Source organism: Amphiura filiformis, chromosome 1 (assembly GCF_039555335.1).
Source record: "Amphiura filiformis chromosome 1, Afil_fr2py, whole genome shotgun sequence".
Taxonomy (NCBI): Eukaryota; Metazoa; Echinodermata; class Ophiuroidea; order Amphilepidida; family Amphiuridae; genus Amphiura; species Amphiura filiformis.
In genome coordinates this window covers 97,386,280-97,409,035 of record NC_092628.1, presented here as the reverse complement: position 1 = coordinate 97,409,035, position 22,756 = coordinate 97,386,280, and the positions used below count along the sequence as shown (strand labels likewise).

General features: G+C 38.1%; 1 protein-coding gene across 1 annotated transcript; it reads left to right on the top strand.

Annotated features, from left to right (window-relative positions):
* Nucleotides 1-524: 524 nt before the first annotated feature.
* LOC140164821 (uncharacterized) lies at nt 525-1,223 on the top strand. Its single transcript, XM_072188199.1, has one exon. It carries the CDS (start codon nt 525-527, stop codon nt 1,221-1,223), a length of 699 nt encoding a protein of 232 aa, XP_072044300.1.
* The last annotated feature ends 21,533 nt before the right edge of the window (nt 1,224-22,756 follow it).

Below are 22,756 nucleotides of genomic sequence, written 5' to 3'. Positions count from 1 at the left end.
GCTAATTGATACTGCCTAAGGATGAAGAAAAAGGTATAACTTTATCTGTGATGTATGAGTTATGACCACTTTTTAAATTCTTGAGCACCGTCCTGGCTAAAAAAATTTGGGTCTACAATTCTCAAAATATTTTCGTCGGCCAAACATGCTGTACACCCCCGAATCATATTGGTCTAGCGACGCCCCTGTCTATCTTACTTGGTTCTGAAGTTTTGTGATGTCAATTTGTTTATGTATTTTATTTTTTACTCCATATTTAGGAGTTTGACAGCACCAACAGATCCAGCTACCAAAACATTTGATGAATTAGTTAAATTGTTAACGGATCACTTGGCACCAGCACCACTACGAATTGCTGAACGTTTTAAATTTTACAAACGGGATCAACAGCCTACAGAGTCAATCCGAGAGTATGTTGCAGAGCTAAGACGACTTTCAACCACTTGCGAATTTGGGGATTTTCTAAATCAAGCCCTTCGTGATCGCCTTGTTTGTGGGCTTCGTGCAGAAAACATTCAGAGGAAATGTTTGACAGAAGGCGACTTAGATCTTCAAAAGCAATTAACATTGCTGTAGCATCAGAAGCAGCATCGAAAGACACAGATATGCTCCACAAGGGTGGAAATGTGAATAAAGTACATTCCACACCTAAGCGATTCAACCGAAATCGTGGTCAACAGCAACCCCGGAGTCAGCATAAACCGCCAACAAGTATGAACAGTAACCCAAAGTATCAAGGAACTACCTGTTATCGCTGTGGTGAACCTCACAATGCCAATGTCTGCAAGTATAAAACTTACAAGTGTAACTATTGCAAAAAGGTAGGACACTTGGCTAAAGTATGTAGAAAGAAACAAACTTCAGGAACTAATTATGTTGATGAGCAAAGCATGGAGGAGGTGGAAGATAATAATGGAACTGAAATGCATGAAACCTGTAACTATCTCCACACTCTTGGAATTCACAATTTGCCTGGATCAAACAGCTCAGACCCTATAATGGTGACTGTGGACATAGATGGAAAAGCTATTCCAATGGAAGTTGATACTGGTGCAGCCATGTCCATCATACCGCACGATGTATTCAATGCAAAGTTTTCACATGTTAAACTGAGCAAATGTGAAAGCAATTTCTCCACCTATGGAGGTGGCAGGTTACCTGTTGTCGGTCAGGGTGAAGTGACAGTGACTTATCGCTCGCAAATAGTGAAATTACCCTTATAGTGGTAGCTAGGGTAACTGGTCAACCCCCTGTGTTGGGTAGAAATTGGCTCAAAGTCATACGCTTGAATTGGAAAGAGATTTTTGCGACATATGCAACGTCAGTGTCATCATCACGATCAAGTATGCAGGAAGTGTTAAAGAAACATAAAGCTGTGTTCCAACCGGGATTAGGAACCATGAAGCATCATACAGCCAAACTGCATGTCAAGCCAAATGCTCGTCCCAAGTTTCACAAAGCGCGACCTGTGCCATATTCACTTAGCGATTCGGTAGAAAAGGAGATTGATCGCTTGTTGGAGGAAGGCATATTGGAGCCAGTAGCGCATGCTGAATGGGCAGCACCAATTGTGGTAATTCCCAAAGCAGATAAATCGCTGAGGATTTGTGGGGACTATAAGGTAACAATAAATAGTGAAATAGAAGTGGACAAATATCCACTACCTAATCCCCAGGACATGTTTGCAACGCTCGCTGGAGGAAAAATTTTCTCTACCCTGGACATGTCACAAGCATATCAGCAAATGCAGCTTGACCCCGACTCCAAGAAATACTTAACTGTGAATACACATAGAGGGTTATTCCAATATACAAGGCTAGCATTTGGAGTTGCCAGTGCACCTAGTGTATTCCAGAACGCCATGGAACAAATCCTACAGGGACTTGATGGAGTCATGTGTTTCATTGATGATATTTTGATTTCGGGAAAGTCGGAAGAGGAACATTTACAACGGTTGGAAGCTGTACTATCGCGATTGGAGGAACATGGAATACGTCTAAAGCAGGCAAAGTGTCATTTCATGCAAGCGCAAGTGAAATATCTGGGTCATATTATCAGTGACAGAGGAATCGCCGCTACACCTGAAAAGGTTCAGGGATTCGTAGAAGCACCTACTCCTCAAAATGTACACCAGTTGCGGTCTTTCCTTGGAATGCTTCAATATTATGCCATTAGGTCGACGTATCCTTAAAGAGTTTGAAAAATTTTACCCTCGATTAGCCAGTAAAAGGGGGTAATAAATTTTTTTTCTCTGATCTTATTTTCACAGTAGGGGAGCTGCAACCCAACTTGGCCTTAACCAAGCCATGTGTAATAACCCTTGCCTTTCCTCACTGAATCTCTGCACCTTTGGCACATATTTGTGGTAAAATTCAACATTGGTATCTTATCCCAGTCTCTCATGAAGGGCTAATATATCTTATCAGTTATTCTTTCTCTTCATATTACCTTCTTTATAGTAATAATTTTATCTTGGTTCATGTTATTAAACTCATAGTAAATTCTTAAACACAATTTATACCTGTTTCATGCAAGGAGTTAAATAGTGCCAGGCCAGATAGACTGCCTGTGGGCATTTTCTGGACCATGCACTGACCATGATAATTTGTATCCTATTTTATTTTTACTTATTTTCACTTCATAAAGTTTCCTTGTGTGAATATATGAAACTAATTTATGCTGTTGTTTTTAGTGCAAAGAAGCAATTTAAAATACCAACAGCAACAGATAAACATGATAATCAGAGTTTAGGGTTTCTAGATAATAGTAAAACTTGTAGTGAACATATGCTTGCTGTGAAAATTATAATTATACTGATATAATAATTATGCTTTCACTGCGGAAGAAATGTACCCGAGGTCATGGGATGAATGAAATTCTAGCTGTCAACCTTTGCATTAAAAGTTTTAAGGATAGGTACATGAAATGCTAAGTTTATTCCTAACTTGAGTGAGCTAATTCATCCACTGAATAAGCTTTTGTGTAACAATGTTCCCTACAAATGGACACCCGAATGTGATCAAGCTTTCAAAGCAGCCAAGGAAAAGCTGATGTCTGACACAGTATTGACTCACTATGATGTGAATCGTCCACTGAGATTAGCCTGTGATGCATCTCAGTATGGCATCGGTGCCGTATTATCGCATATCATGGAAGATGGGACTGAACGTCCTATAGCCTTTGCTTCACGTACGCTTACCAAAAGTGAAAAGAATTACGCACAGTTACAGAAAGAAGCATTGTCGTTGATTTTTGGAGTGAAAAAGTTTCACCTGTACTTGTATGGTCGACAATTTACACTGATTACTGATCATCAACCGCTTCTCACAATCTTGGGTCCAAAGAATGCAGTACCGACACTCGCAGCCCAAAGGTTACAGCGATGGGCTTTGATATTATCAGCGTATCAATACGATATTGAATATCGCAATACATCAGCACACAATGCTTACGCGGACTTTTTGTCGCGATTACCCCAGGATGTGATTGATCCTAGCAATGAGGAAGCACTTTTCAATGTTTAAGCTTGTTGATGAATTGCCTGTGGAAGCTGCTGAAGTGGGGGCAGCTACACAGCGTGACCCTGTGTTGTCTCGGCGTGGGAGTATACAGCTTATGGATGGCCAAAGCAACTTGACGACCCTGTCTTGAAACCTTTCTGGATTCGCAGACATGAATTATCCACAGAGCTAGACTGCCTCTTGTGGGGTAGAAGAGTTATAATTCCAAGTTCCCTACAAGATCGTCTTTTAGCTGAGCTCCATGATGGGCATCAAGGAATGTCGCGAATGAAAGCGTTAGCTCGCAGTTACTTTTGGTGGCCAAATTTGGATGGAAACATTGAGAAAATGGTAAGCTGTTGTTCCATTTGTGCTTCTGTCAGGAAATTACCACCCACTGCACCATTACACCCATGGAAGTGGCCCACGCGACCATTTGAAAGGGTCCACATAGATTTTGCCGAAAAAGATGGGCACCATTATCTTGTCATGATAGATACCTATTCTAAATGGCCAGAGGTAATACCCATGGGAAGCTCTACCATTACTGCCAAGACTATTGATCATCTTCGCACATGGTTTGCCGCATTTGGTTTACCGGAAACCATAGTTAGTGACAATGGGCCGCAATTTACCTCCAGTGAATTTGCAACTTTCCTCGAAGCGGAATGGTATTAACGTCACATTCGTGTTCCACCTTACCATCCGCGAGTAATGGGCGCAGCTGAAAGACTAGTTCAGGAAGTAAAAAATCCTGAAGACTAGCCTAAATGGCGTGGTACCATTACACACAAGATAGCGAACTTTCTGTTCATATATCGCAACACGCCGCTTACACTTTTACTAATCGCACCCCATAGAACTTTTCTTGAAAGCGTGCACCACGTACTCGCCTGAGCTTACTTAAACCAACACTCAGAAATCGCACAAGACAAGAACAAATGAAAGTACCTGAGGGAAAGCGTCAGAAAGTAAGATCATTCCAACCAGGAGATTTTGTGAACGTGCGCAATTTTCGTGGAACAGCAAAGTGGATTGGGGGTACCGTTATGCAGCGTCTTGGGCCTCTGACTTACATTGTCAGTGTAAATGGATCTGAACGACATGTGCATATTGACCACATGATAGCTACCTCGGAATCAACTGCCACTGACCCCATACCAAGGGAAAGTAACATAACAATACCCGAGGTACTCACTTCAGTGCCTCCCACTAAAACTTCTTCAGTTGTACCACCCGTACCAACACCACGCACGTAATATTGCACCCGCCACTATGGCGCCAACCGTCGCACCCATAGCGCCAACAGTCGCACCGCGATAATCATGCCAGAACAATCCGCGTCTTCTGAACGCCGGTATCCATTACGTGAACGCCATCCCCCAAAACGCCTGGACTTATAACTTTTGGAACTATTTTTATGGATAATGATCTTGGACTTGAATTTGACCATGGAACTATTGATTATAAAGTATTATGTTAATATACAAATATTGACTGCTATGAGGGGCATGGTTAAAATTATAGGCCAAGGTGATCTCAAAACCATGACTATGCCCGAGGCGTAGCGAGGGGCATAGTCATGGTTTTGAGATCACCATGGCCTATAATTTTAACCATGCCCAATAAAAGCAGTCAATATTTGTTTTATATACTAAATCTTAAGATTCTTGTCATCTGTTTGGTTAAAAGCATCGATTTTGGGAAGAGAAATTAATAGTTTCAATGCGAACAGCACACAGATTACAATCTGCGATTTCTGCGTAATTATAGCGGCGTGAAAACATTAGCGCGTGCGTAATATCATTTTACGCTGGGAAAAAGCGCGCAGTTTGATCGTGGACGCACGTGACCGGTCCATAGTTCATTTCCATGGACCGGTCCATAGTTCATTTTGCGGGCATAGTTAATTCAATGACTGCACTTTCAACCAATCAGATGACAGGAATCTATATATGAGGTATATAAAACAAACTATGCTTTGTATATCCTCATATATGCTTTATCATAAAATTAGCTAAATTTGAATTGAGTTGAGTATGAAGCTAACATAAAATGGTGGACATCTGTTATTGGAAATCTGTTAACTTTGGTGGTGAGAAAATAAGAATTATGTTAACAATGATTGTTCATCTCAAAAGCTAAAGCCACAGATATTTTGAAAAGTCAAAAGGGAGGGTCAAGTGATTTTGGCAGATAATTTTGAGAATTCATACCTCCCTGGTATACACATAATTATTACAGATTCCATTAGTACATGTGAAAGGCATTAATTTTGCCTGTCCCAGGAACAAACTCGCCATCTAAAATAATGAGCCGATGATAGGTGGCTAGCTAATTGATACTGCCTAAGGGTGATGTATGAGTTATGACCATAACTTAGGTCAAAGCTCACTCCACATGGGTCAAAACCTGAAAACTGCTCTGATTTTCATCAAAATAGTCTCAAATTGATTGTCTTCTATAAACAATTCAAATAAATGTTTGCCATAACCAGGATGTTTCCTTACCATGGTAGCACAGTGAAAAACTTGGTCAATGCCCATTGAATCTTATAGACCTTGACCTATTTTGCAATATTACCCAAAATATTTGACACAATACACACTATTTTTTTTTTTAAGTGCTCTTCTATGATGAGACTATTTTAGTGAAGATTTGAGCATTGTCAAGTTTTGCCCTGTATGGAATCTGCCTGTGACCCATCCTTTCTGAAAATATACTTTTTCTGAATCCTTTAAATGACCAGAGGAATAATTTGTTGAGATCTGTAACAACAGCAAGTTTGAATCTTGACCTCTGTGTGAACTTTGACACTCTCTCAAACTGTTCAATGCTGGCAACTGACGACCAGTAAACATATTGGTTGTCTTTTGAAGCAAAATTCATCAAAAACAAGAGTCTAACCAGACTTGAGATGCCAATATCTACATAAAAATTACATTTAGCAAGGGGACTAAAACAATTTGATGAATCACATATCAATTCCTTTTATCCCAAAAGTTATCCATTCTCACTATGCACTGAAAACCTTGTTGCATACCTGCATGGTTGCACACAAGGTTGTTATTAACCAAAATGTGTGTGCGAGTAGCCTTGGCTATTGCCTTGCACAGTCTCTATAGCCAAGTCTGTGTGATTTGTTACAAACCAAAACCCGAAACTGCAAGTTATTGACTCAATTAGTGTATCTTACTGAATTCATCCTATAAGTATTCAGTATTTTAATACCTTAACCCCAACACTACCAGGTACTACAAAATACTACTTTCGTTGGCCAGGCCAGCGGAAAACCTGTGGCTAGGTGTCGCCGACCTAGTGCTTGGCATGCGAGGGGTCTCAGGTTCGAGTCCCAGAGCAAACAACTTCTTTGTTTTCTCTCTTTATTCTTTCCTTCTTTCCCTTCCAATTGCCAAAAAGTTAGGGTTAGCAAATATAAAGTTTCTGTATATTGCCACCCAGCACTCTAGCTATAACCCTGAAAGACCAAAATGCCCACATGCAGCTTGGCAGAAATTCTTGCCAAAATGCCTGAATACAGCGAGTCTGAAGTTTCACAAATGCACCTCTATGCACATAATCATGATCTCCAACTCTATAAGAAATATACTCACCGTGTTTGAAGTACTCAACAGCTCTACTAAAAGCTAATTGCATGCTGTCACGTAAATCATCATAATTTAAAAGCCACCTTGTCACATTCTCATGATCAAAAAGCAAATTTTGCAATTTGAAAAATAGGGATTTATCCCAAATGGGATCCTTACAGCTGAATATTAACTTATTGAGGCCCTCAAGAGTGTTCAAAGTCACCAATATAGAAAGACCTTCATCACTTGTGTCAACAACTTCACCCTGAATACAACCATGTGCCTTCAGCAGATCTGAAATGTCTGCTTGCTTCTCTGTCACCCTCCTCACAATGTCTCCATCCAAATTCCCTGCCCATTCTTCATAGATGATGGGTATGCATATCTTATAATCTGAGAACAACAAAAAATGAAATTGGTTACAAATCACCTATATGATGGTTTCCATCCCAATTATATTCAAAATAAAATAGTGACCCATTTTTAAGTCTCATCCTGAGCGGCTAATTTGGCTGAAATAGGGAGGACTGACAGGAAAAGTTGGCAATTTGGTATAATTTTGGAAGATTTGCCCATTTTGATGTCTTTGAAAATTATCAGAAAAATGTTTTGATGAAAAAGTATTGAAATCATACAAGTTTTGGCAATAATGTCATGGTTATTTGTGCTCATTTGTACTCAGCCTTCATTGTATTATTGAGACGTCGTTGCTCTGGACAATTTCGGTGTGGGAATTTTGAATATCGCATGGTAAGAGCCGGCTGTTTTTATTCATTTTTATGGTCAATATGAGTTTGTTTAATTAAAATAAAACCATGTGATTCGTGCCTGATAATTATTTTTCTTACATATAAGACATAATGTTGTGATTGCCGTACACTTCCTTTAATTTTTACCAACTTTGTTACAGTTGCAATCCTTGCATGATTTCATTTCCAAAAACTACTTGCTAAAAATAGGATGAAAAGGAAGCAAAAAATGTTGTGACATATCTTTTAAGCATACTGTCAAATTCAATGGCATATAAAAGGGTCAGTTGCCAAAAAACTCTTGGGAGTGCACCATTTTGGGCCCATTATGATACTAGGCAATGATAGAGGAACTGTAAAGTCTTCCTATACAATGACAATTATGCAGTGCACACAAAATTGCACAGAGCACACACAATCTTACAGTATTTTTGTGCATAGTCATGGGGAATTTAATTGTACATTGGAAAACCAGACAGTTGGGGGAAGGTTGAGTCTCTGCATGTAAACCATGGAACTTCAGTTATATTTAATCTAAGGAATATCTCACAATATGCTTCTTACCTGTCATTCTCCCAGCTTTAGTAGTCTCATTAAATTGAAAACCTAAATTAAATCGTCTCTAATACCATTGTATCCTATATCACATATAATGTAGGCCGAACCTATACAATCATATTATCTGTGGCAAACATGACCCTTGGTCACAGCCATCATGAGACATGATAAGAAATCATGCAATGCAGTGAACTGAGTTGTGGTTGTAGCAAGTTTCTGATAAGCAGAGTTAGAACAGCTTGTGAACATGATGAATCAACAGAGCTTAACACTGCCATGGTCCCTTTGCTGCAACAACTTTGACAATATCCAAAATTAAATTAAAATGACTTCAAATGTCCACCAAGTTTCAGTCAAATTATAGCAATATGTTTTACCTCTAGATGACCTTTGACCTTGGATGACCATTGCATGACCTTTGGTGTATTTTTACCTATCTCCCATGCCTCCGAATCTCAACATCCTGTGGGTCACCATAAGTACCCCACACAATGATCATTGCTACCAAGTTTTAAAAAACTTTGATCAAATTTGGCACATACAAATACTGAGGGGTGACTGGGTAGTGCAATAATTAACTGTACCTCGGGGTGATGAATTATACAGGCCAAAATGGGGACAGCATTTTTAGGCAGGTCAAAACGGGCAAACAATTTTTGGCACAAATAGTTTGGGCATCATTTCGATATTATGCCATAAAATAGGGTAGAAACATGTTAGGAAAACATTCAAGTGCGCAAAACTTCCTGCTCGCTGCACTCACATCGCATGATTAGACAATTTAAGATTCTAAATTTCTGTTTCCCAAATTATGGCGTGTGTAAGAAGGGGGCAGAGATTTTTTGACATATGGAATGGGGAGGGGGCAAAGAAAAAATACTACATAATATTCGTATAAACTGTCAAGGAGGTTTTCTGATCGTCAATCTGAAATAATGTGGTAAATTGAATGAAAACCACTTTGCTGCTTAACTGGGGAGGTCCAGGCCCGTACGCAGGATTTTTTTTTTTTGAACAAAAAAGTGTAAAAAAAACCCTGCGTACAGGCCTGGGGAGCTAGGTCTATGGGGAAACTGGTGAATAAAACTTGGGATCCCTGGTTATAATATAAAAAATTTAATTTTACTGCAATTACAGCACTTCAAGCTACACTATTGGGTGCAAAAAGCAGAAATTCAATATACAAATCACACATTACTGCTTTAAGCCGGTACTGACCAGCTTTACTATTTTTCACATGGACAAAGAATATAGAGCACATAGTGCGATGGACTTGAGACTCTGTTCACCGACGCGAGGACAGTGACAAACAAGAGCACCACTGGTGCTGTAGCTCATTTGTTATGGGTTATGGTCAGGAATACCATGCGTAGCTATGTATAGCCATGCATAGATATGTATAGCCATGCATAGCTATGTATAGCCATGCATAGCTATGTATAGCCATGCATAGTTATGTATAGCCATGCATAGCTATGTATAGTCATGCATAGTATAGCCATGCATAGTTATGTATAGCCATGCATAGCTATGTATAGCCATGCATAGCTATGTATAGCCATGCATAGCTATGTATAGCTATGCATAGCTATGTATAGCCATGCATAGCTATGTATAGCCATGCATAGCTATGTATAGCCATGCATAGCTATGTATAGCCATTGATAGCTATGTATGGCCATGTATAGCCATATGTAACCATGTCATGGCCATGTATAGCCATGTATAGCTATGTATACAGGGCTGCCAACTTTGAAAAACACATTTCAGTATTCTCAAAATCACCATAGTGCTGTGATCAAGCACAAATCAGCATTTTGAAAATATACTTACGGTTCTCAAGATATTTATTTATTCAAGGCATTTATTTATTTGTACCATTTGCTTGTCGAGTATCCTTTGATTTTATTTTGTTTAATACAGTTTTGTTTGTATATTTAATGTCTTGGATGCACCATCGGATAGATGAGTGCCACTGATGTAAAAGCAATTTCCAAATAAAAACTTGAAACTTAAAAAACTACAACACTTTCATGGTAAATGGCATGCATAGCTATGTATAGCCATGCATCGTTATGTATAGTCATACATAGCTATGTATAGCCATGTATAGCTATGTATAGCCATGGATAGCTATGTATGGCCATGTATAGCCATGCATAGCTATGTATAGCCATATGTAACCATGTCATAGCCATGTATAGCCATGTATAGCCATGTATAACTATGTATACAGGGCTACCAACTTTGAAAAAACACATTTCAGTATTCTCAAACCTCAAAATCACCATAGTGCTGTGATCAAGCACAAATCAGCATTTTGAAAATATACTTATGGTTCTCAAGATATTTATTTATTCAAGGCATTTATTTATTTGTACCTTTTGCTTGTCGAGTATAGCCATGCATAGCTATGTATAGCCATGCATAGCTATGTATAGCCATGCATAGCTATGTATAGCCATGCATAGCTATGTATAGCCATGCATAGCTATGTATAGCCATGCATAGCTATGTATAGCCATGCATAGCTATGTATAGCCATGCATAGCTATGTATAGCCATGCATAGCTATGTATAGCCATGCATAGCTATGTATAGCCATGCATAGCTATGTATAGCCATGGGTAGCTATGTATGGCCATGTATAGCCATGCATAGCTATGTATAGCCATATGTAACCATGACATAGCCATGTATAGCCATATATAGCTATGTATAGCCATGTATAGCCATGTATAACTATGTATACAGGGCTACCAACTTTGAAAAAACACATTTCAGTATTCTCAAACCTCAAAATCACCATAGTGCTGTGATCAAGCACAAATCAGCATTTTGAAAATATACTTGCAGTTCTCAAGATATTTATTTATTCAAGGCATTTATTTATTTGTACCTTTTGCTTGTCGAGTATAGCCATGCATAGCTATGTATAGCCATGCATAGCTATGTATAGCCATGCATAGCTATGTATAGCCATGCATAGCTATGTATAGCCATGCATAGCTATGTATAGCCATGCATAGCTATGTATAGCCATGCATAGCTATGTATAGCCATGCATAGCTATGTATAGCCATATGTAACCATGTCATAGCCATGTATAGCCATATATAGCTATGTATAGCCATGTATAGCCATGTATAACTATGTATACAGGGCTACCAACTTTGAAAAACACATTTCAGTATTCTCAAACCTCAAAATCACCATAGTGCTGTGATCAAGCACAAATCAGCATTTTGAAAATATACTTATGGTTCTCAAGATATTTATTTATTCAAGGCATTTATTTATTTGTACCTTTTGCTTGTCGAGTATCCTTTCATTTTATTTTGTTTAATACAGTTTTGTTTGTATATTTAATGTCTTGGATGCACCATCGGATAGATGAGTGCCACTGATGTAAAAAGCAATTTCCAAATAAAAACTTGAAACTTAAAAACTACAACACTTTCATGGTAAATGAAATAAATAAATAAATAAAATTTTGCACACACATCTAATTTTCCTGACTTCATATTTCAAACAAGTGCTCCCTTCAATCTTCAGAACAGGGAAAGGCCACTAGCCTAGTGTTTACCCCCCAGCACTTCCCTGTTCAGACTTTCTGTTTATCTGTTTTGTAATGTCAGAGAGGGGTTGTCATGGTCATATACTGATATACTAGGCCAGTGCCAGTCAAAAGGACATTTCACCTTGATTAAATGTTTACATAACTAATTGGGTCAAGATGTGTGATATAAAGTGTAAATGAGTGAGATGTTTGTTCACAGATAGGGTTGCCAACCAACAATTTGGTAGCCCAATTAGTTCAGATTTGGGAGAATTTGAGACACTATTTGCTCATGGCTCGTGCACAGAAGTAAGGGCCTATAAGACAGCACAAGCCCAATTGGTGCTAAAAGCAACACTGAAAAGCAGACATTGTAGCCGCACTGAAACAGTACAAGTTCAACAATCTCTTTTACAGATTCGCACGATCAAGGAGTTTGTACAGTGTTTGTAATATGAAAAGCACCACAAACAGTCTACATAGGAGACTATTCCATGAAATTAGGTAAAACTTTTCGTAAGAAAATGCTCCAAAAATGATACTTTCCGTCCGAATTTTCCTAGCTAAATAAGTAACAATCATGAACAATCATGCAAAGATCGCCCCTCAAATTACCAGATCCATTGCTCAAGCGATGTAGCAAGAGAAAGAAAAAACATACAGAAATATGGACTATGCCTATAGTGCATTGCGTTTACGCAATGAGCTAAAAATAAGTCCTTATATTTATGTAGCCTGTATCGCTAGCTATCGTTGGTGGCAGCAGCATTTTTCTTTAATTATATATTCATTATGTATCAAGATGGCGGTCGAGTCACGGTTCTCCGTCTCTAATTTCAGTCACGTGATAATGGCACCGGCGAATAATACACGGGGGAAGCCGACGGTGTCCACACCTTTATATGAGTTGCAACGGCCTGGTGATGTCAACACGTTGAAGCAGTGAGTCAATACAGCATCTTTAAATGTGTTGTGTGTACGCCAGCTTTTTGCGTAATTTGAAGGTACATCTAATGAAACACACACTGACATCGCCAAGATGAACTAGAAGGCTATATATTTGTACACAAATACGGCTATACCCGCATGTTATCGGTTTACACAAACTTACAGTCCTTATTTGCTGAGGACTTATTGTCAGTCTCTCTAATTCACAGTGAAGCTATGCAATTTGATAGATTGAAATTCACAATATGCAATTTGATTAGGAGAAAGCTATTCCAGAGGGAGTATGTAAATTAAATCGAACAGCCATTTCAGAGGGAGTATGTAAATTAAATAGAACAGCTATTTTGGGATCATTTCAGAGGGAGTATGTAAATTAAATGGAACAGCCAAAGGTATGTAAATTGAATGGAACAGCCTTAACGCTTCACACATGGTATTTCCAATTATCATCATCTATAATTATTATAGGCCTAATACGCTATTGAAATTCAGAATATGCAATTTGATTAGGGGAAAGCTATTCCAGAGGGAGTATGTAAATTAAATGGAACAGTCATTTCAGAGGGAGTATGTAAATTAAATAGAACAGCCTATTTTGTGGCAATTTCAGAGAGAGTATGTAAATTAAATAGAACAGCCAATGGGTATGTAATTTAACTGGTACAGCCTTAACGTTTCTGTCATCTATATTATTATAATTACGCTATTGTCTGTGAATGGGGTGGGGTGGGTGTTATTGTAAACAATATAATTCACAGGTGCAATCTGTGTACAAACTCCGAGCACTGAAGCTGCTTTATTTGATGATAAACGGACGGCCCTTTTTAACATTTGGGGCCCTGGCCCATAATATTTGACTTATGAGGCTGTACACATGTTGAAGTATAATTCTCAAGTGCTATCAGTAGACTCAAGCTGGGCACTGTAGCTGCTTTATTTACTGAGTAACGGCTGGCCCTATGTTTTAGCGTTTGGGGCCCTGGGCCCATACTATGTGACATATGGGGCTCATATGTACATAAAACAATATAATTCTCAGGTGCAGTCTGTGTACAAACTATGAGCTCTGAAGCAGCTTTATTTGATGAAAAACGGCCGGCCTTTGCTTTAACATTTGGGGCCCGGGCCCATAATATTTGACTTATGGGGCTCATGTGCATATGTTGAAATATAATTCTCAAGTGCTATCAGCAGACTCAAGCTGGACATTGTAGCTGCTTTCTTTACGGAGTAACGGCCGGCCCTATGTTTTAGAGTTTGGGGCCCTGGGGCCCATATTATGTGACACATGGGGTTCATATATACGCATAACAATATAATGCTGAAGACCTATTAGTGTACCAAATCTAAACCCTGTAGCTACTTTATTTGCTGAGAAACAACCGGCCCTATGTTTTAACATTTGGGCCTCTGGGGCCCCTAGTCTTAAACATCTGGGCCAAAATGGGCAGAAGACACATTACAACTTAGGGCCCATACATGTGCCACATATGAGCCCTAGTGCCCTTGTAGTTTTATAGCTGGCCTTGTTAATCTGTTGCCCTTATTTTAACATTTGGGGCCCTGGGGCCCATAATATATGACATATGGGACTCATGTATACTTGTATATATAGAGTACCCCTGGAGCTATCAGTGTACAAACTCAGGGCCCTGAGGCTGCTTCATTTGATGAGAAACAGCATGCTTTGTATTTTTACATTTGGGCCCCTGGGGCCCGTGACCTTTGACCTCTGGAGCCAAGATGTGCAAAGGATAAATCTACGGGGTAGGGCCCATAAGTGTATCACATATGGGCCCTGGGGCCCTTATAGTTTTAGCACTAGCCTTGTCAATCTGTTGCCCCTCTTTTTAACATTTGGGGCCCTGGGGCCCATAATATATGACATATGGGGCTCATGTATACTTGTATATATAGAGTACCCCTGGGGCTATCAGTGTACCAACTCAGGGCCATGAGGCTGCTTCATTTGATGAGAAGCGGCATGCTTTGTATTTTTACATTTGGGCCCCTGGGGCCCGTGACCTTTGACCTCTGGGGCCAAGATGGGCAAAGGATACATCTACGGGGTAGGGCCCATAAGTGTACCACATATGGGCCCTGTGGCCCTTGTAGTTTTAGCGCTAGCCTTGACAGAATGTTGTGTTTGATGGAGGAGAAGAAGGAGAAGAAACCATAGAATGGCAATATACCCGTTCATGCTTCGCATGCGGGTATAAATATAGTATAGCTAGCCCAGAGCGCAAGCCTTATCTAAGGTTAAAGTTTTTTTACCAAAGCCTAATCTAATATAACACTGGTTTAAACCTGGCTCGTAAACATTGGTGTATATTATTGAACATATTACAATTTGTGTATGAGTATGATGTTCCAATTTAAGTGAAAATACAAGTCTCACATAAATATGCCCAGGTAATCACAACAATATCATTCACATAAACACCTGGATATAGAGCAACCAAGAGTTACTGACAAAAATGCAACATTAATAAGCTTTGTCTAATTTAATATCAAATACACAGTTTATTATCTTCAAATGATGTAGACAGCTAAGTTCAGACTATTTAGTTACCCAATTTGTCCATATTTTTCATAAACACAAATAAAGAACATCAGTTTATCCTTACATTTTGTTAACAGAACTGGTTTTTTTATGTACAAGGATTAATAGATAAGGCACACAAGGATAGCCTAGCTTAATTATTTACATTCATTTTTCAGAATCAAAGTCACCCTTTTAACTTGCGAGACATTAAAAAGACTTTTTGGGGGCATCAAAGTCAATGATATACACTGTAAGTTAAAGTGGGGTAGGAAAAATTTGGTTACTATATGACCTGACCCACAAACATCTTTTTTCTTCCCTGTTATAAATAATGGAATGTAAGTCAATATCTTAATATTTTTTAGTGCAGTGGTCTTCTCACTCGCTTCTCACCGCTGGGGCCCGGGTTCAATTCCCCGTGGTGCCACATGTGAGTTTGGTTGCCGATCCATGCTCGTCTTCGCAGGTTTTTCTGCGGGTGCTCCGGTTTTCCTCCTGCTTCTAAAATCGGACCTCTTCCCATATCCCTGTCCCGTCATATCTGGAGGCATCCCTTGAGTTTAGTAGCCTCTGAGCACTATTGGGTTTAGCCTGGGTTCGGCCGAATGTTATAAATAAATACAAAATAAATATCGATGTGTAGAAGTGAGATACTGTCATTTTCATATACTGTATCTTGGGTTGGTGTGTAAAAGTGCTGATAAGAAAACATTAAATGATTATAAAGTGCAAACAAATTGTTTGCTTGCTGTAAATCGACCAACATCAACCCTGACAAGACTCTAATGCAGCAATGTTTTGACTTTAAGGTACATTGTAGCTGCCTCGGACAAGGATTCTCGAGTACTAATATACTATAGGATAAGCCACTCGTTTGCGCAAATGAAGTCAGTCATTCAGCCTATGCGTGATTGTGATGGCATAGTACCCTGGCCCCTGTGCGTGTAGGAGTGTATAACCTGTGGAAGAGATGATGCAATGTTTACGTCATCGTTTCCAAAAAAAATTAAATGGCTTAAAAAGCGGCGAACATTTGGTCGAATCTTTCTATTACTATCATATCGTGAAAAACCAAATAGCTGAGGAGTTAGCTCAACATGCTAGGAAAATATTATAACCGAATACCCCATGACGAGACTGGCTAAATAAGCTGTATTTTTTGCCAGAAAGGGTCCGAATAATTGGCAGTCGATGGGCGCCATCTTGGAAAAATAGCTCGAAATAGACTTCCTCGACAGTCGTTCAAGATTGAGGAGATTTTAGCCTGACAATGTTAGACTTGATCAAGACGGACTGTCGTTTGTACTGTAGCGGTCTAAATGTGCATATTTCTGATTATTTCATACATAAAATTAGCTCGAAAATCAATAAAACAAGCAACGAATCGTCTAATTTTCTCTCTACTAACACAAAATGTAATGAAAATGGTATATCTTTCCTAAAACAAATAAGCGTACTTTCAAATTGCGTTACAATCGTATGTGTACTTGCACGTCTGGAACTAAGACTAATTTGCGCACTGAAATGCTCAAGAACTGTCAATCATTGACGAAAGCTGTCAGTGCAATACAGGACAAGTTCCTTTGGCCGTACGCAAATTAAATATGTGCACAAGTACGTAAGTTTTAGGCTGCGCACTGGATTGCATAGCAACCGGCATAGCAACCGTCAATCAATGTCAATCAAACTGCCGGCGAAGTGACTTCACTTTTTATACAGGGATTGAATACGAGTGTCACGGCCCTGCCTCGGATACAACACCCTTGCAGAAAAATAGCTCCTGTGTCTGATCAATCAGATCTATTCATCTAAATCTTTAACATAACAAAGAAAAGTATTTTCCCCACCTATTTTAAGAGTCTTATGTTTTTCTTTATTTTTTGAAAATTCCCTTAATTTTGACAGTTTTTGATTTTTTTTGCCCACTTAGGTAGGAGCTATGGTTACCAAACTTTCAGGGATAATAAATAAGCTTAATATCTAAATTCTCTCGTCAGTTTTTTTGGATAAATTGTTTACTTTTTGAAAAAAAATATTTTTTCCATTTTTAATTTTAGGGAATGTTCAAAACACTGTAGCTTAAAATAGAAACACTTAATTGGAAAAAACTGACGTGAGAATTTAGATATTAATCTTATTTACCATCCCTGAAAGTTTGGTAACCATAGCACCCTTCCCTGTTGGCTAAAAAAATCTTAGAATTTAGGTAATTTAGTGTTTCTAGAAAAAATCAAAAAATCATAAAAAAGTACCAACATTCCTGTTAAATATATCCTTAAGTAACACTAAGTCAGAAAATAAACTTAGTTTGTATTATTCTGTGATATATTGGCAGCAAAATGAAACTTAAAACTTTTATATACAACTGCTGTAAAGGAGAGAAAAATCAGTTTTAATAAAATCTTTGTTTTCAAAAATGTTGCTATTTTGAGAAATTGGCAAAGTGCCAAAAGCCCTTCCCTGTAGTAATTCAATGGGATTTTGAGATGACAAAAATTGCGTAACTCAAAAACGCTTTGTTGGAAAAAAAAAAAAAAAAAAAAAAAAATTAAAACTTGGCAAGTAAGGTTTTCTCATCAATACACACATCCTACATCATTTTCAAGGAATTCTGAGCATGACACCGTAGCCGATACAGCCACCTTAAGGGGGTGATAATAATATGTCAAAGGAATGCCATATTGAAGTCGCCGACTCAGTGACACCAAATCAGAATGAAATCACAATATATCACAGTGAGCTATGTGTACAATCTGCCTTTTGAAAAACACAGGGAACTCTCATGGTTTGTTTATGAAAATCTGAATTTAATCTGTAAATGTTACCTATTAAATTCAGACAATTCCAAGCCAGTAATACAGGTAGCAAGTTGATCATCATGATAATCATGATGAACATAGACCACATGCACTAAAGGTGATTACACTGTGCCATCCTCTTTGGACCTGCCTATCCTCTATGACACAATAGATGGTAAAAACAAAATGAAGAGTCTTTAATGTCATTCTTATTTTAATCGGTTAAATATTATCTTAATAACTAAAACTATTTCAATTAGCAAAAATTTATATTTATATGAATAATCCACGCTGGGTATTAGCCTACAACATGCCCTTAGACATGCACAGTTAGTATCATAACATAAATGACTTTGGTTAATGTTACTGTTGAAATCAAATGCCGTAGTAACTTATCTTGAGTACATTTCTTCAACATTACTCATTACTGCATCTGACCTAACTCCTGATAGAAAACACCCAGGAACCGATGAAATTTACCGCTTATAAGCTAAACCACACCCACTAAACTAAGAATTGACATTATATACGACTGTCCTACCACAATCAAAAGCATAACTGACATTATTCTAAAACTTTGTTTTCTCCTCAGGCAGCTTATAGTTAGTTGCTCTCTACAGTCTACAGAATATCTGTAACACTTAATTTAACTGAGCATTGTTTGGCCATTACTTTGGAATAAGCAATAATGTTAGTTTGTTCTCTTTTGTTTGTGGTAGGGCCGAACACTATCTGTCGTCACCAGAGACGAGAAAATATACAGACCAATCACTAACAGGCGAAGTCCCAACATCACAGATTAAAGAGGGCTCTATATGAAGTGCAAGAGATGGAACTGCTGCGCACATATTGCATATTTTTACAGGTTTTTTTAAGTAATTGCAAAGACACACAATGTCTCACGATCAAGAGCTCCATACATGCTATGAGTACTAGATCCATTGAGATTGTTAATTTTATCATTCCTCACACCAGAAGATGTGCTGGGGATAGAGCCTTTTCAGTGACTGCCCCCAGGTTTTGGAATGGCTTACCATTTACAATCAAGAATGCCATCAACCTGGACTCATTTAAGTCATTGATCAAAACCCACTTATTTCCATAATTTTTGCTGCCATTGTTTTTTGTATTTTTGAATTTTTTGGTTTTCGTTTCTCTAGCATCTTGAATCCCTAGGCAAAGGCGCATATAAATACTTGTTGTTATGTTATGTTAATGCGCTATAATTGCTTAACGCAAAGGTGTGGCATGACACTGGCGTGATTTGTAAGACATGCACAATCAAACGATCGGCCCTCATGAATATGCAAACATTCACAGCATACAAGGCATTGGGAGTTTGCATGTTGTTGAATGGTATGTATATTTTCTTGTCTGTGTTCGGCAATTTCTGACACCAATAATACAACTAAAATTATACGGTTTGTAATTAAGGTGACCCCAACAACAGAGGTTTTTTGTAGATAACAAAGGTTTGTAAATACAAAGAATATATGCAAATAAGGTCATTAATATTCATATAATGTGCAAATAACATTACACAAACTACACAGCAGAAGAGGTGATCATACTCTATCATCCTACCAAGTTTAAGTTAATGGATTATTGAATGGATTAATGATTTTGCTTTCAACCAACTAAACAGAACAGACAGCTAACTGCCCACCCATCTGCACACAATACACTCAGCCAGGTGTACATATGAACACTCGCTGTATTCAATGCCAGGAATGCAACAGACTTACTGTGTAGGAGTGTAGTGATCTCCCCACAGAGCTTTTTAATGAAAGATTCTGAACCAATCACTCCGATAGAGAGATGTGTACTCCAGCCTGTGAACACATGTTTTGTCTCCTTTACCTTTACCCAGAAAGGTAAGAAAACAATTGTTTTTGTATTTACAGGTACTGCATAGGGTAATTCCCACCATGTTGATTCCTGTTAAAGATCAGTCTGGGTACCCCAGTCACTAGCAAGAAACCCTACTGAGATTCAACCCCAGGTCTCATAATGCAGATTGTTGATATCACAAAAAAATCTGCAGCTAGTGTCTTTTGCTTGTTCATGAAAAGAAATAAGGAGCACACATAATTATGAATACCGTATTCATTCCATTAACCGCCCATGTCCCTATAAGCGCCTTCCCAGCAACTTTACTATACTCTGATCAGCTCATAATAGGCGGGACTCATAACATCATGGATTGATACAGAATGGCGTACACACAGCTAGGCGCAGCACCTACGCGAACTGCGCTTTACGTGAATGAGGCATGCTTTTGTGAATTTACGTGTGCGCAAGTTGGAACTTTATTGACTCGCGCAGTAACAAAAACCGAATAATTCCCGCCTATTAAGAGCTGATCATACACATGATCCTCCATCATGTACAGGATCTAACTACACATGTATCAAACATGGAACCAACTACACATAAAATCCATATTTTAGGCCATTTTTTTATCTGTGCAATTATGTAAACAATATAAAAAATAAGCGCCCACCCAAAATTACTTTGTTAAGCGCCCTGGGCGGTTAATAGAATGAATACAGTAATTACATTATGCTGAAAGGAAAATAAGAATATTAAATAACACTGAAAGGAAAATAGTTGCTAATTAAACACAAAATGGTTAGTGTCAAAGGGTCAACAAATGTTGTATTGGCCCTTTGACAACAAGATCTATTTAATATAAAAAAATAAATGGTATTCAGCCTGAAAAACACACAAATACAAAAAACTGCACAAAATTCAACCCTATATAAAGAAGACAAAAAAAGTACTTAAGCTAAATACAAATCACATAATATATAATACTAGAGTGGAAAAAACTACTGTAAATGAAAATAAACATGAAAATGTAATGCCATGAAGCAAAGCGAGTCCAAGAAAAATCTACTTTCAATTTTCAAATCATAAGTTTCTTGCTCTAGGAAGTTTGATTTATCGTCACAAAAAGTCCAGACAAAATGTTTAAAAACTGCTGAAATTTCCGGTTTATCCTTAGTGTAAGAGAGCTCAAAATACTAATAGGATTAGAGTTAGGGTTAGGATTAGGATTAGGGTTAGGATTTAGGGTTAGTGTTAGGGTTAGGATAAAGGTTAGGGTTAGTGTTAGGATTAGAGTTCGGATTTGTTTGGTATTTTCTTACACGAAGGATACACCAAATTTCCATGCTAGGTTGTGTAAGTAAGCTTTTATACCATGGTCCACACGAGATAGGTCATTGCTTAAAATGACATCGCAAATCAGTTACTGATCCTATAAGTTCATAGTTCGTCGTTTCAGAGTGATTTTTAAGCTTACATAACAATTTTTTTTGGAATTATGGTTGTAAATATGACCTCTAATAAACATCCCCTTTTATAAATGTTGTGCCCTGGGACATTTATTAAGGAATATACAGTATGTTGGTACATCAATTTAAGATGCAAGGTTGGCTCACCGTGACTCCGTCATGGACTTTTTAAGCCCCTATCCCATTCTCTATTTTAATGGAAAACAAATTCACTAGGCTTCATTGCATCACATACATACTAATTGTTGAAGAGATTCATGATGTTTGCTATAACTAAATAAAGTTTACAATGCCAAAACCTAGTTTACATATCTGACAGTTTCAGCCACTACATGTAAGTAATGACCATCATCAATCTGATATATAATATATTCTGTGATAATTGAGGCCTTTTTTAACATACAGTAACTTGCACACAAAATTATGAGCTTGGCAAGTTATTACCAGGTCTGTAGTTACCACCATACCCTAATTAGCACTCCCTGTGGATATTTGAAACTCTCCAGGTATAAACAGTGGTAATGACCAGCTGCTTCAATAGGATAATCACATGTAACATAGAAAAATCACTTTTTTTAACAATGTTACATTTTATTGTTTGTTATTATTTTACGAAATACAACCACCACATGTTGGGGATTGTATGAACAGGGTTCATTATAGACTTGATGGCATGACCCTTGTTTATGCCCTCAACTCTACCATAAACAATCATGCCATCAATTCTCTTATTGAAACAATAATTTGTGGATTTAATTTTTATCACTTGTTCTAGTGCACTTTTGTATTCCCATTGATCCATGTTGTTTTTGCAGGTTTAGCACTTCTGTGGGCCTTGGAACTGGTAATTTTTGGCTATCAAACTTTTCCTACTTCTAATGCCTACATTTGCTGTTTTTGTTCCCCTACAGCATACTGTCTAAAATGTATTTTACTTGTTTCCCCACATCAAGTTGGTGTACCTTGCTCTTTTTCTTTCTACTGAAAAAACTATTTCCAACTGTTTAAGTACAATTGGCTCTTAAAAAAATGTCTGCTTCCTGGCAGGACAAAAGTGAATATTGCCTATTAGGACATACAGTAAGCAAAAGAATTAAGGTAGCAGTTGTGTTCACCCCTGTATATCCTAAATAAAGACAAATGTGTCAAAATTAAAACAAGCAGCCGATGCCTGTACTCTTTAGCTCTGATTTAAGACCTTATTTGTTGA